Source organism: Chelonia mydas, chromosome 2 (genome assembly GCF_015237465.2).
Source record: "Chelonia mydas isolate rCheMyd1 chromosome 2, rCheMyd1.pri.v2, whole genome shotgun sequence".
Classification (NCBI taxonomy): Eukaryota; Metazoa; Chordata; order Testudines; family Cheloniidae; genus Chelonia; species Chelonia mydas.
Window position 1 is genome coordinate 259,976,626 of NC_057850.1, and position 15,842 is coordinate 259,992,467.

The 15,842-nt window shown below is 47.8% G+C and overlaps 2 protein-coding genes across 4 annotated transcripts in view; one reads left to right on the top strand and one right to left on the bottom strand.

The window, feature by feature from the left end:
* Positions 1–13,697, top strand: part of LOC102942476 (gastrula zinc finger protein XlCGF57.1) — an 82,195-nt gene extending 68,498 nt beyond the window's left edge. For 2 of the 3 annotated variants that reach the window (XM_037891386.2, XM_043541801.1), the window contains 5 exons: positions 1,655–2,041; positions 8,062–8,185; positions 8,968–9,081; positions 9,591–9,704; positions 10,998–13,697. In XM_037891386.2, coding sequence (XP_037747314.1) covers positions 1,655–2,041; positions 8,062–8,185; positions 8,968–9,081; positions 9,591–9,704; positions 10,998–12,178 — 1,920 coding nt within the window. In that variant the 3' untranslated portion in view covers positions 12,179–13,697. Of the gene's footprint in view, positions 1–1,654; positions 2,042–2,796; positions 2,875–8,061; positions 8,186–8,967; positions 9,082–9,590; positions 9,705–10,997 lie in introns of those variants that run through there. The other variant, XM_043541808.1, reaches the window with a different exon arrangement.
* LOC102941352 (zinc finger protein 420) overlaps positions 1–15,842 on the bottom strand; it is a 289,208-nt gene that overhangs the window by 249,232 nt on the left and 24,134 nt on the right. The gene's annotated exons all lie outside the window — the stretch shown is intronic.

Here is a 15,842-nt window from a genome sequence, read left to right on the forward strand (position 1 = left end):
AGTGCCCGTCTCTCCTCCCTCTGCCCCTTATCTTTGGGCGGGTAATCTCATCTGCAGACACGAATCCCGCTCTCCTCTCTCTGCTGATGGCGCGCAGACCTGTCTCCTTCTGGCCAAACTGAACTCTCAGCCTGCCTCTCGGACATCTCCTTGTGGGTTTCTAGCTGTCCGCTTACGCTCAACGTGGCTAAATCAGAGCTCACATTTGGCCGTTTTGTGTAAGGGTTATCAGTTTTGAAAAGGCAGCCTAGCTTCTGACCGTCACTGATTCTTCATTTTAAAATAGATCCTTTTTGCTGTACGGTTTTGTCTCATTCCTCTAGTGTCTGACACTGTTTTAAAGATGACACCACCTCCGTTGCTTGTACGTTATTCCTGTGGCTCTCTCATGAGAGGTCATGTCAGTGACAAAACTTTGTCAGGCATCATTGCCCTTTAGTAGCTTAAGCTATGAATGAAATGAACTAGAACTGCATGCCTGACTTGCAGCAAAGGATCATAGTCTGCAGGAATGAAAGTGACACTTATTCATGTGAGTAACTTTACACGTCTGAATAGTTCCTGCGAATTTGAGGGACCACTCAGTGCGTAAGTGTCAAAAGTGTGGATAAATATATTCAGTGAAAAACGCAGAGCTTATAACTCTGTGGTTCCCACTACACCAGTCAGTATCTCCTGGTTGGCAGGAAAGCGCTGTAGATTCCTGTATGACCAGAATCCACTGGGTTGTGACTGCCACTAGGAGAGCTACATTACACTAGCTTCTTCCAAATAAATGAACTTGGCATTTTGAATGGAAAATGATCAAGCCACCAGCATGCAGAGAGTTTGGCTGCCTCCAAAACTGCTTTTAAAACAACTTTTTATTTGTACAGTGTGTACACGCTTGCTTGTATTTCACAAAAACTATTTTTAGCATCTCTCATGCAGCAGCTATAGGAACATGAACTTACCCAACATGGCATCTGCAAACTTCGAGGGGACATCAACTTAAAATCACTAATAATGTTACAAGTAACAGCAAAAAAGACTATAACAGAAGGAAATTAGAGGAAAATTATAGGTTCTTTTCTTTGTTTGTTTACACTGGGCATTTGACATCCCTTCGTGTAGGCATTTTCACTCTGTCTGGGTCTTTCACACAGCAACAGGGACGAGAAACATTTAACAGAAATTAGGAGTGTGTGATCATCGAAACTAGCAGGCTCATTAAAGGGCCGTTGTAAGAGCTGATGCTAGTCTTAACTCTCACTTTAGAAACTGACTCGATTGCAAGCTGGAGGCAGCCCTTAAACCTCCCCTGTGTGGGTATAAAGTTCTGGCTAGGGCGCGTGACGCTTTGTTGACAAAGTCCGCTTCAGACCTTCACAGCACTAATTTCAGAAGAAAATAGCTGGGTAGCTAATATTCATGTCACATGTCAGCCCAGGGCAGTTGAACCTTTTATGGGCCTCATTTCAAGTTTATAATTCTAATAAAGATGTCAAAAGACCTCATTTCTCGCATCAGGACAGCGGCGCTGTCGGAGTAAAGATTGCACAGTGCGGAGGAGTCTTCAGCATGTGAGCGGCTCTTGTGCGGTTTCTCTGTATCTAACTTTGCCAGATGGAAACGTGGCTCTAGCTCCATTTCCCGTCTCTCTCCTTGCAAACAGGCTCAGGAATGGGATGCAGAGTCACAGCGCCTGATGTCTTCCCAGGCCCCCGGTGTCCCTGAACGAACGTCTGTGCAAACAGCAGAGATTTCGATGTGGACGCTAGTGGCTGCCATCCAAGCTGTGGAGAGAAAGGTGGATTCGTTTGCCACACGGTTGCTGAGTCTGGAGGGGAGAACTGGGACGGCTGAGAAGAAAATATTCGAGTGTGAGAAAACAGAGTTGGAGTTTGGAAACCAGCTGGAGAGTAAGTGGACTGTGCTGGGAACTCTGATCCAGGAGTATGGGCTACTGCAGAGGAGACTGGAGAACATGGAGAACCTGCTGAAGAACAGGAACTTCTGGATCCTGAGGCTTCCTCCTGGTGTTAATGGAGAAATCCCAAAGGTAATTGTACCCCAGTTAGTACAGGAAGTAAAGGCTGAGCCTGTATTGGGTAACGAAGGGATTTTTCTAGGGCTGTCAAACGGTTAAAAAAAAAAATAGCGATTAATCGCACTTTTAAACAATAATAGAATACCACTTATTTAAATATTTTTGGATGTTTTCTACATTTTCAAATATATTGATTTCAGTTACAACATAGAATACAGTGGACACAGTTCTCACTTTATATTATTTTTATTACAAATATTTGCACTGTAAAAAGAACACGAAAAGAAATAGTATTTTTCAGTTCACCTCATACAAGTACTGTAGTGCAGTCTATCCTGAAAGTGCAACTTACAAATATAGAATATTTTTTAACATAACTGCACTCAAAAACAAAACAATGTAAAACTTTAGAGCCTACAAGTCCACTCAGTCCTCCTTGTTCAACCAGTAGGTAAACTGGTTTGTTTACATTTATGGGAGATAATCCTGCCTGCTTATTATTTACAGTGTCACCTGAAAGCGAGACCAGGCATTCGCATGGCACTTTTATAGCTGGCATTGCAAGGAATTTACGTGCCAGATCTGCTAAACATTCATATGCCCCTTCATGCTTCAGCCACCATTCCAGAGGACATGCTTCCATGGTGATGATGCTTGTTAAGAAAACAATGTGTTAATTAAATTCGTGACTGAACTCCTTAGGGGAGAATTGTACGTCTTCTGCTCTGTGGTTTTACCCACATTCTGCCGTATATTTTGTGTTATGGCAATCTCAGATGACAGTTTAGCACATGTTGTTTGATTTAAGAACACTTTCACTGCAGATATGGCAAAATGCAAACAAGGTACTTGTCATAAATATAAAGGGAAGGGTAACCACCTTTCTGTATACAGTGCTATAAAATCCCTCCTAGCCAGAGGCAAAATCCTTTCACCTGTAAAGGGTTAAGAAGCTAAGGTAACCTTGCTGGCACCTGACCCAAAATGACCAATGAGGGGACAAGATACTTTCAAATCTGAGGAGGGGGGAAAGGGTTTTGTCTGTGTGATACCTTTCATGGGAACAGATCAAGGATGCAAGCCCTTCAACTCCTGTAAAGTTAGTAAGTAATCTAGCTAGAAAATGCGTTAGGGTTTCTTTGTTTTGGCTTGTTAATTCGCTGTGCTGGAGGAAATGTGTACTCCTGTTTTTGTGTCTTTTTGTAACTTACGGTTTTGCCTAGAGGGATTCTCTATGTTTTGAATCTGACTGCCTGTAAGATTATCTTCCATTCTGATCTTACAGAGTTGTTCTCTTATCGTTTTTTTTTTTTGTTCTAATAAAGTTCTGATTTTTAAGAATCTGATGGGGTTTTTTGGGTCTTAAAAATCCAAGGGGTTTGTGCTCATCTTGTTTGTTCTCAAGCCTCCCCAGGAAAGGGGGTGAAGGGCTTGGGGGGATATTTTGGGGAAATAGGAACTCCAAGTGGTCCTTTCCCTGTTCTTTGTCTAAAACACTTGGTGGTGGCAGCGTTTTACCTAATCCAAGGGCAAAGACTTTGTACCTTGGGGAAGTTTTAACCTAAGCTGGTAAAGAAATAAGTTTAGGGGGTCTTTCATGCGGGTCCACACATCTGTACCCTAGAGTTCAGAGTGGGGAAGGAACCTTGACATGGTGGCAGAGCAGTGGGATCATTTTGAACCAGAAGCACAGCAGGATTTTAAAAGGTTTTTAAAAAGGTGATTACAGCTGCAGGTTCTGTCTCTTTGCTTGGGGACAGAGCAGCTCCATAACAAAAGGATTTTTCTGTAGGCTGGGAACAGCTATCAGAGGCAAAGGTATCAGGCTACAGCACAGTAAATTTTACAAGCCAAGTTTTTTTTTCTTTCTAACTCTCGGGTATAGGTAGGTTAAAAACAGAGAGGCTAAGATGACAGAAAGCAATGCCCAACAGAAACTGGAGATAACCAGACTGGAAGCAGAAGAGAGAGAAAAGGAACACCAGAGACTGGTCGAATTAAAACTACTCAATAAGGAGGCTGCCCACCAGAGAGCTAAGGAGGCAACGGAGGCTGCCCACCAGAGAACTATGGAGGCAAAAGCAAAAGAAATAGAGACAAAAGAAAAAGAAATGGAGGAGAGGGAAAGAGAGAGGAAGCATGCACTGGAGATAGAGAAGGCAAGGGCTCAGCAGAATATACCGAATAACCCTAACAATCCTTCCCCAACAATCCACAAATGGGAGCGACTTTGTCCACAGTATGATGAATCCAGTGATATTGCTGAATATTTTCTCACCTTTGAGAGACTGTGCACACTCCATAAAATTCCTGACGCTCCCAAGATGACCACATTGGTCGCAAAATTGACTGGAAGAGCTCTGGACATATTCAATAAGATGCCTATTGATGAGGCTTGTGACTATGATAAATGTAAAGATTTGGTTTTAAAACAATTTCAAGTTACACTTGAAACTTACAGAGTAAAATTTAGAGCCCTTAAGAGAGGGTCTGGACTAAGTAATGTGGCTTTTGTAAACCAGATGACAGATCTGTTTGATAAATGGCTCAAAGGACGGGATGTAACTAGCTTTGGAGGAATGCGGGATTTGATGATACAGGAGCAATTGCTGAATATGTCCAAGGATGATATAAAACAGTGTTTATGGGGTAAGAAAATGGACTCAGCAGGAAGTCTCGCTTCTTATGCTGATCAATACGAGCAGTCCCAGACCACCAGAGAGGCGGGGCAAACTGGAACAAAACGGGTGGAGGGAGGAGAGAGAAACAACCCTGGTTGCAGTTTGAGTGGATACCAGAAGGGACACTCTCAGACCACACCCTACAACCGGGGGCAACCCAAAGCCCCGACTACCCCCCAAGAAAAACCCCAGACACCTTATCGTCTCACCACACCGTTCTCCAGCAACCCACCTTGCCCTAGTGACCAGTCAGCTGGGCGATGTTTTAAATGTAACGAGTCGGGGCATGTAAAGGCCAACTGCCCCAAGAACCCCAACAGATTACAGTTCATTGCACCGGGGTCCCACCAAAGGTCCTCAGGCCCAGATGCCTCCCAGATACCCTCCAAGCGGAGGGAAACTGTGAGTGTGGGCGGGAAGAAGGTTACAGCGTGGAGGGATGCCAGAGCACAAGTGTCGGCCATCCACGCTTCCTTAGTGGACCCCAATTTAATCGACCCAGAGGTCCAAGTGACAATTCAACCCTTCAAGTCGAACTCTTTTGACTTGCCTACAGCCCAGTTGGCGGTCCAGTCTATGATGCTTATCCCATCCCCATGCTGTTGGGGGAAGACTTGGCCAATCATGTGAAGCTAGCCAAGAGGGTGGGAATGGTCATCCGCAGCCAGGCTAAACCAGCCATCCCGCCTAGCTCTGTTCCGGAGACTTCTACCAGGACCCGGTCAGAGGTGATGGAACCGGAAACTACAGAACCCGAACGACCAAAAAAGAAAATCAACCTTCTGCTGGTGGCATCTGACTCAGATGATGAAAATGAACATGAGTCAGTCTGCACTGCTTGGGATCGTTACTGAGCAGAACCCGTCATCGGCATGGAAGCATGTCCTCTGGAATGGTGGCTGAAGCATGAAGGGGCATACGAAAGTTTAGCAGATCTGGCTCATAAATACCTTGCAGTGCTGGCTACAAAAGTGCCGTACAAATGCCTGTTCTCACTTTCAGGTGACATTGTAAATATGAAGCGAGCAGCATTATCTCCCGTAAATGTAAACAAATTGTTTAGTTTTAGCAATTCGCTGAACAAGAAGTAGTACTGAGTGGACTTGTAGGCTGTAAAGTTTTACATTGGTTTGTTTTTGAGTGCAGCTATGTAACAAAATAATTCTACATTTGTAAGTTGCACCTTCACGATAAAGTGATTGCACTACAGTACTTGTATGAGTTGAATTGAAAAATACTGTTTCTTTTTTACTGTGCAAATATTTGTAATAAAATATAAAGTGAGCACTCTACACTTTGTATTCTGAGTTGTAATTGAAATCAATGTATTTGAAAATGTAGAAAAACATCCAAAAATATATATAATAAATTTCAGTTGGTATTCTATTGCTGTTTAACAGTGTGATTAAAACTGATTAATTGTGATTAATTTTTTAAATCAAGTTAATTTGCCTTGAGTTAACTGCGATTAATTGATAGTCCTAGATTTTTCATATTTCTGATCCAGAGGCACTTTAATTCCCCGTTGCAAAATGGTTTGAATAGAGGTAGTGCATTGATTAGCCCCTAGCGTTAGCTAGTCTCATTAGGTCTGGAGGGTTCATTGGATAGTTGCCTAGAACTTGTCCTGTAACATCCATCTGGGGCTCTTACCAGGAGAATCCCCAGTCCCACTGCAGCCCTCTTGTTGGGTGTTGGGGCGAGTTTATCCTCTCTTGGGAGGAGAGGGGCCTTTGTTCTTGAACATGCTTCAGAAAGGAGAGAAGCACTTACGCTCACTCCTCTGCCAGGAGCTGTGCTGCTCCGAGGGAAGGGGAAGTTACTGAGATCAGCCGTTGGTGGTGGTGTGCTGGTAGCAGTGCTTCAGGTCGTAGTTGTTCCTCCAGGAGACTGTCTTCTCTGCCCACACTCCTCCCCCAGCCTATGATCCAGTCCCTTTATCCCTCCCAGTGACCCTGCCCTGAGTACATCTAGCTCTCGTAGCTTTGAAAGACGTCGATTTGGGTATGTCCAGACTCATTTTCCCTTGTTCCCTGTACTGAGGCCTGTCTGTACAGCCAGAGGCAGACATTTTGTGTTTTGCAGTTTATCTCTGAACTGTGATCCCCTAAAGGGTCTCTAGAAGACTTCCTGCAGATGATGATATACAGAGACTAACTTCGCAAATAAAGATATGTCAAAGGTGCCCGGTGTTGCACTGGTCAGACCTACGGTAGTCCTTCCTCATCCAAAGCAAGGGGAATTATTTTTGAATGAACATTAATAGTGAGTCCCTTTTCCTTACCATCCCTCTGACACTGATGATGTCGTCTCTGGCTTCTCCTCCGTTCATAATTCATTCCTACACCAAGCTAAATAATCCCTCTTCCGCTCCCAGTGTTACTGCTTGGATTGGTGTGATTTATAGCAGTATACCCAGGTTCTCATATTCGTGCCCATTGTGTAATGTCTGAGTGCAGTGTGCAGATGTTGTAGAAAAAGTGTTTCCAATACGTTTTTAATAACTCAAAACTCAGCACCTTATTGTGCTGTAAAGCAGCTTTCACTACAAAAGTTTTTTTCTCCTGCTGATAATAGCTCATGTTAATTAATTAGCCTCTTACAGTTTGTATGGCAACTTCCACCTTCTGTGTGTGTGTGTGTGTGTGTATATATCTATATATATCTTCTTACTATATGTTCCATTCTATGCATCCGATGAAGTGGGCTGTAGCCCACAAAAGCTTATGCTCTAATAAATTTGTTCGTCTTTAAGGTGCCACAAATACTTCTGTTCTTTTTGTGGAATGCAACTGGAGAGGAATTGGTTACTTTCCACAAAACAAGGCATATTTTTCCATTGCCTTGGAGTAAAGCTGGAGTAACTCAATGGTGTTGCTCTAGATTCACACCAGTGCAACAGATCTGAATCTGGCCCTGTATCTTTCTGACCATAAACTTTAAAATATTGAAGAAAAATGCTTGTTAAAGGGGAAGCAATATTGCTCCATGTTTAGTGCAGCCGGAATCTTATCGAGTAATGGTATTAAATGGGACACTTCTGGCTTTTGTTAGTCTCATTGTAACTCAGCTTTCATTCTGTGGCATTGCAATACAAACTGTATTCCTTTGCTTCTCCCCGTCAATGAATACTGTCCCCTTTTGTTTTCATTCGTTGCATCATTTTACTATTGTTCTTTCAAATATAATAAACATTAAATTATAACATAAACAGTGTGTTTAAAAAATGCCCATCTTCTCCATTAAATCTAGTTGCCTTTTTTAGGCACTCCCTATCTATTTCATATATTAGTGACACAAGTGTAAGAGATGTGATTTAAAGCAAGGTGCTAAGTGAATGTTTGGTGTCAGGTGCCGGTGATATTTGATGACAGCGCCGTCTTCTCCCAGGAGGAGTGGGAGAACTTAGAAGACTGGCAGAAGGAGCTGTACAAGAATGTGATGAAGGGGAATTATGAATATATGATCTCACTGGGTAAGGAACGTTTTTCACTTATTTATTAGAAAATGCTTGACTTCTGGAGTGTTGGCTGGACTCCTCCAGCTGAGGGGTGTTCTCAAACTCCTGTGAGTTCTGGTGGCTGTGCATGCCTGCCTGCATGCATTCAGTTTTGTCATGACAGAAAGCCGATGCACAGCGTGGTGGCGGTGGTCCGTGTTCAGTGTTCTCGAGACGTGACTAGCGGTTGTATTTGCTCATAGGCTCAGCCCTCGTATGTGGAAAACCGTTTGTGTTCTGTGGGCCTGATTTTGATCTGGCGCTGACTTGAACACTAGTATAACTCCTGTTGGCATCGATGCACTCACCTGCAACTTGCTAATTGGATGCTGTGTGTGGTGTGGTAAATTCTGCTGCATAAAGGGTGTGTCATAGAGAAGTGGTGCAAGTAACTGATGTCCCTACGTAAGAGGATGATGGTGGTGGGGCTAAACACAGAACTGGAACTCGAGACCTGGGTTCTGGTCCCAGGTGTGCCACAGACCCTGTGTGACCTTGGACATGTCACTTGCCGTCTCTTTCCTTCTTCATGCAGTGCTGTGGCAGTATTCCTCTGGCTTCCAGGTGGCTGAGATGCATCCACTCTTTGTGAAGTGCTTCGACATCCCGCGTAGGAGGTGCTTTGCGGGGGTTGCTTTTCACTCAGTCGGATACAGATTGCCTCCAGGGATAGAAGGGGATTGATTTAAAATAACTTGTAGCAAAGAATTGTGATTTATCTGTTTATTAATTACCACTATGTCCTGTCCCATAAACAGACTATGCAATTTCCAAACCTGACATCCTGTCCCGAATTGAGCGAGGAGAAGAGCCGTGTGTGAGGGGTCAGCAGGAGTCGGAGGAAAGAGAAACCACTGCAGATCCCAGCACAGGTGAGGGTTGCCTGAAATCGACTGAAACAGCGGGTGAAGCGAGCAGCTGTAACTTCAACAAGCCTCCATCTGCCATTAGAGCTGCTTGCTTAAAAACAATCAGTAGTTTTCTTATGTCAGATTTTGTCTCTACCAATCAAAACTATTTCTGGCTCTAGCCCCTCCTCTTTGAGTGTGCGGACTGGTCAGTGCCCTTAACCACTTGGTTTGGTTCCTCTATATCCTCTTTAGCATGTCTGGTTTCTAGTCAGTGACTGCCTGCTCCGGAGATGGAGGTTTTTGGGGCTTGGGATCATTTTGAAAGGTTTATGGAACAATTTTCAAAAGGAGTGAGGGCTGTATTAGCAATAAGACTTGGCTCGGATGCATATGGCTTGGATGCATGTGTGGCAAGGGTTATTTAAGTCTTTGCTATCCAGTTGCACCCGGGAGGCACAAGCTATTTATTTCATGTCGGGCAGTGATTGTTAGAAAATCCTCACTGAGCTCTCTCTCTTTTCAATTAACAGAGTCTGCGATTTCTACCCTCGCAATCTCCGCTCAGATTAAACAAGAGGAAGAGCCAATTGCTGAGGAGCAGCAGGATGCAGACAAAAGAGAAGCCCTTACAGAGCCCATGGCAGGTGTGTGGCAGGCTCAAGTGACTCTGAATCCTGGCAGTCTAGTTTAAAAGCAAGAGCTTGAACAAAAGTTTTATACTTCTAAAACTCGTCTTCTGTAGTTCAGGGTGAGCAGCATTATCTTTGTGACAGGCCTCAGTTGCAGTAGGAAGAAGAATGCTGCATACCCCACAGGGCAGTTTATCCCTTTGAACGTTCGGATGGGACATGTTAGCAGGACTTCTTTGGGGGCGTGAGTGAGACCACCTGTAGGACTTTGGTGTGTTGATAATCTCCTGGGGTGCTCAGAGGTGAGCATTGTAGAAATCCATGGATAGATTGACTGGAAGGGATCAGGGACAAGAAATGTTCTCCCTTAGGCTTTCTTGCCTGGTGACTCTCTGCTCCAAGTGGCACTGAGGTACTGAACCAAATTCTTCTTTCAAGTACATGCCCGTGTGATCAATGGGAGCTGCCTGGGCGCATTCGAGTGCAGAACTTGGCCAATTGTGAAGTTCCTGTTTCGTTTCTCCCTGTGTAGGGATTGAGAGAGAAATCTCTCAGTAATGATTGCGGATAGAATCAGTCTTTACCTTACTTGCCTGTGTGGCAGGGAGGGTTTGTATCCAAAGACATGCCAACATCCTTTGCATCTCAAACTATTGGTCTGTCTCTTGGTAGACCCATCCCTGTAGTATCTGAGTCCTGCAGGATCTTCGTTATTATTGTCGTTAATTATTTGTATTAATGTGGCACCTAAGAGCCTGGATTGGGACTCCCCTGTGCTAGGCGATGTACAGACACAGAACAAAAAGACGGTCCCTGCCCCGAGGGACTTACAATCTAAGTGTAAGACGAGACAACACGTGGGTACAGACAGATGGGGGGGACAGGAAAACAAGGGGCAATATTGGTCCGTATGACAGGCCGTGCAGCCTAAGTGTCAGAGGCTGCATGGCGTCATGGTGAAGGAGAGTTTTGCAGAGGAATTTGAAGATGGATGATGAGGAAGTTTTGGGGAGGTTTATGGAGAGCACCTCCCAAGCTTTGTCTTTATCCTCCCCATGCTGCTGGGAGGTAGGGCAGGATTGCTGTCCTCCACTAGCAGATGGGAAGTGAGGTGGAGAGAGGCTGTGTTCTGCCCTAGGCCTGTGGCAGAGAAAGACCCTAGTGCTGTAACCAGAGGCCCAGCCTTCCCCTCATTTGGTCTCTGATGCATGGCCAGAGAGTTCATTCCCCCCACTGCTTTATGCAGCATAGTTTCATTTCTCCCAGTCTGTCCTGTGAATTACATTTTGCGTTTCCTCCTGGTTCCAGCTGACGGCTGGCTCGCCAGCCACGAAAAGAACAACAAGGAGCAAGATTCACAGGAGCTGGAGCCTCATTGGACCTCGGCCCAAAGACCGGAAGAGAATATTTACCATAGTGCCGAGCACAGCCTGTCCTGCGAGGGTCAGTACAGCTCCAATGGGCCAAACGTGACCCTGGCAGTACATATGCCAGAGAAACCCACCCAGCACGAGAGAGACTTCAGCCCCTTGAAAGCCAGCACCGTGTCCCCGGGGGCCCCCGCGACGGAGCGGCCCTATCTCTGCCCCGAGTGCGGGAAGTGCTTCAGCCGCAGGGAGCACTTCGTGAAGCACCAGCGCACCCACACGGGCGAGCGCTCCTACGTGTGCCCCGAGTGCGGCAAGGGCTTCACGCAGCAGTCCAACCTCACCAACCACTACCGCACCCACACGGGCGAGCGCGCCTACGTCTGCACCGAGTGCGGCAAGGGCTTCATCCACCAGTCCACGCTCACCACCCACCTCCGCACCCACACCGGCGAGAAGCCCTACAAGTGCAGCGTGTGCGCCAAGTGCTTCAGCCGCCTCTCCACCCTGCTGGAGCACCAGCGCACCCACACCGGCGAGAAGCCCTACAAGTGCCTGGAGTGCGAGAAGCACTTCAGCCGCCTCTCCACGCTGGTGGAGCACCGGCGCACGCACACCGGCGAGAAGCCCTACAAGTGCGCCCAGTGCGAGAAGAGCTTCACCCGCCTCACCAACCTGACCGTGCACCAGAACACCCACGCCGGCGAGCGCGCCTACAAGTGCACCCAGTGCGGCAAGAGCTTCGCCCAGAAGCCCTACTTCCTCAAGCACCTGCGCAACCACACCAAGGAGAAGCTCTACAAGTGCCTGGAGTGCGGCAAGAGCTTCATCTGCCACTCCTGGCTGGTGCGCCACCAGATGATCCACACGGGCGAGCGGCCCTACCCGTGCGGGGAGTGCGGGAAGAGCTTTGTCCAGAAGGAGCACCTCTTGAAGCACCAGCGCATCCACACGGGCGAGCGGCCCTTTCAGTGCTCCGCCTGCGCCAAGAGCTTCCGCTGCCAGCAGTCCCTGAGACTGCACCCGTGCGCGCAGGCCGGCCAGCAGGGTGGCACGCCGGCTGCGCCGGGGGCAGAGTTCAAGAGCCCGCTGCTGTCCCCGAAAATGGAAAATACAGGGTAGTAGGGGGGTGAGCCCTGCGTTGGGAGCTGCAGTGGGAGAGCCTCCCCCAGAGACTAGCCAGATCCACTCCATGTGAAACCCTGCAGTGAATCGCACGCCCTCTCTGCATGCCGGATGGGAGGGGAGCGCTGGACGCGAGGGATGCTGACGCAAGGCTGTATTGAATGTGAGCTACAAGCAGCCGTTACGTGCCGGGCCCGGGGTAGAGACCCCACAACGGACTGAACGATGCATTGGAAGCGTCTAAGCGGCCGCAGCTGTTTTGTTTGTACGAACAGTCTCCTGACTGCTGACACCGCCAGCGGGAACGTCGCCAGCAGGCTCTGCTCTGCGGGGATGGTGCAGGGCAGGCCTACGAGCCGCTGTCGCAGAATGCTGCTGTAACGTGAACGACTTCCTACGTGACTGCAGAAGTGGTGCACAGGCTGTTGGGAGTGAGCGTCAGCACGTCGGCAGGTGTGCTGGGTTAACAGTACTTTGTCCCCCAGGTCCTCCAGTGCTACAGACCAATGCGGTCTGCTTGTCGGCGCTGGGCGGCTTCCCGCAGTCGGTACGGCTGGGGACTCGGAGGTGCGGCGAGGCTGAGACGGGTCTGCAAGCCAGAGGCAGAACCAGGTCTACAATACAGGCCGCCTATGCTCTTACCTCTCTGCCTCACCACCTTCAGCCCTCATGAAAGGGAAGCTGAGCTTCACCCTGGCGGGTGAGAGCAGGAATGCAGCGTCTGGCTCGCTTGCCAGTCCGTGGAAGCGATTGGTAAACTTGAAGCAGTGATTTCTGTTCTATTTGTGACACTCCTGCTTCCCACTGCAACTCGTGGTGGGGGTGTACCCTCAAATACCCTGGAGCAGCAGCAAAAAATAAAGTTAAGCTGGGTGCAGGGTGGTCAAAGCGTGTCAGTAAGGTGTGATGACTCTGTCCCAGGTCCTGGAGCTGTCGCAGGAAGGCAGACTCTAGGAGTATTTCACTTTAAAGGTCAAACCACATAATTCAGCTGTTAAAAGGGCTGTGGGGGAATTGGGGCCAAGCTCAATTCCGATGAACATTGCCCGACCTAGGAGTAGTGTGGGTGCTTGTGAGAACTCTCCAGAGCAGGCATTGCGTCCGCCACAGCAGCTCTAGCTACAATGCAGTGTAAGGTTGGTGCTTTGGCTCTCCCCTGCTAATCACACTGCGGATCTGCTCTGGCTAGGAGCTATTTACCTTCCCAGTAGCTGCCTGCAGGCCTCCCTCAAATGAGACCTGCAGCTGCAAGCTTTTGAAGCTTTCAGGGCTGTCTACACAGCTGGGTTTTTGTTTGTTTGGGGGGGTCCTTGGCTCCCTGAAGAGATGACAGGTAACAGTTACCTGCAGAGCAGCTGTGATCATACCCATGTTTGCAGGTCTACCGCTGGGCCTCTCTGGGGTTGTATAGGTGCATTCTGGGCTGCTCTTCTGTAGTGCGTCAGCAGGAGCTAGAGCACCCAAAGCACCGGATGTTAGGAGCCATTTGGAAAGGGATAGATAAGGCAGAAAATATCAGAATGACCTGATATAAATCCATGGTGCGCCCACACCTTGAATACAGCGTGCAGTCCTGGTCACTGCATCTCAGAAAAGATATATAGGAATGGGAAAAGATACAGAGAAGGGCAACAAAACTGCTGAGGGGTCTGGAACGGCTTCCATATGAGGAGAGAGTAATAAGACTGGGACTTTACAGCTTGGAAAAGAGACGACTAAGGAGGGATATGACAGAGGTCTATAAAATTGTGACTGGTGTGGAGAAAGTAAATAAGGAAATGTTATTTACTCCTTCCCATAACAGAAGAACGAGGGGTCACACAATGAAATTAATAGGCAGCAGGTTTAAAGCAAAAAAAAATGAAGTTCTACTTCACACAACGCACAGTCAACCTGAGGAACTCTTTGCCAGAGGATGTTGTGAAGACCAAGACTGTAATGGGGTTCAGACAAGAACTAGACAAGTTCAGGGAGGGTAAGTCCATCAATTATCCAGGATGGGCAGGGATGCAACCCTATGCTCTGTAGCCTCTGACAGTCAGAGGCTACAGAGTGGACGACGGGATGGATCGCTCCAAATTGCCCTGTTCTGTTCATTCCCTTCTGGCCACTGTCAGAAGACCGGATGCTGACCTAGATGCACCATCGGTCTGACTCAGTGTAGCTGTTCTGTTCACAGGGGCTAGTGAACTCTGGCGTATCCTTCTCCTTCAAGCCTGCTCATTGTAGAAGAGCCCGAACCAAACCCCGGGCATCACGAGGGGGCCCTGTCTGTGCTGCGTAGGCACCAGTGCTTGGCTCTTGCGCCACAGCCGTGTGCTAGCCTGGGTCTCCAGGGAAGGGGGACACGGTTAGCTGCCTGTTGCTGGGTGTTCACCTTGGGGGCTCACACAGGCCACGTCCTACTGGACCACAAGCTAAACAGCAGTCAGCAGTGTCACCGTTGCCAACGTCATTCTGGGAAATACAGGGCCATCGACCTGGTGGGATGTTCTAGCTCAGGGGTTCTCAAACTGGGGGTCGGGACCCCTCAGGGCATCGGGGGGTAATTACATGGGGGGTCGTGAGCTGTCAGCCTCCACCACAAACCCTGCTTTGCCTTCAGCATTTATAGTGGTGTTAAATATATGAAAAAGTGTTTTTAATTTATAAGGGGGGGGTCGCACTCAGAGGCTTGCTATGTGAAAGGGGTCACCAGTACAAAAGTTTGAGAATCACTGTTCTGGCTTCACCCCCATACAGTTAAAAGGCAAGAGATATCTCACCCTGCTCTGAGCTTCACTGACTCCAAACTGGCTCTGCTTAAAAATTCCTCTGCTTGAAGACAGGAGGAGGGCAGGGACCTGCTTCCCGCTGCCCCATGCAGGTAGTGTAGACCACCAGAAGCTGGTACAGAAACACCATCCTGAATGCTGTTAGTTTCAGCAACAGAAGCCCCCTTTTGTCAGTCCAGCTGCATCTATGCTGGGTTTTGGCAGCAGAGCTAGGCTGGGCAGAGGGGTGTCGTTCCCAGCTGTTCTGATATGTTTTAAGTGTAGATGGATTCCTTCGGCACCAGCTCTCTGATGAATTAATCCAGGGTGGAAAGAACGTCTTAACACTTCCCCCTTTCCCACTTACTGATGATCGAACGGCTGCGGGAGGAGATGTGCATTCCCCATCTGACACTCAGGCCTAGAATCACCCTGACGCTCCAATGGCTGGTGGTGGCTGGCCACATTGACAACTAGGGGCAGTGGTTGCTGGGGAGGGGGCAGTGTGCCCCAGGCAATACTCTCAGGGGAGGGGGAAGGTATAAACATGGCGTGGTACATCAGCCCCCCCAGGCACACAGACCTGCACAGATGCACATTGCAGGCCTGCACCCCTAGGGGCTGTATGGAGCCCATATGATATAAAATCATGAATGGTGTGGAGAAAGTGAATGAAGAAGTGTTTTATCCATTCACATAACACAAGCACCTGGGGTCACTCGATGAAATGAATAGGCAGCAGGTTTAAAACAAACATAAGGAAGTATTTCTTCACACTACACACAGTTAACCTGTGGAACTCATTGCCAGGGGGTGTTGTGAAGGCTAAAAGTATAATTAATTAGATAATGGAAGATAGGTCCATGACTGGCTATTAGCCAGTGTGGTCAGGGATGTAACTCTGGGTG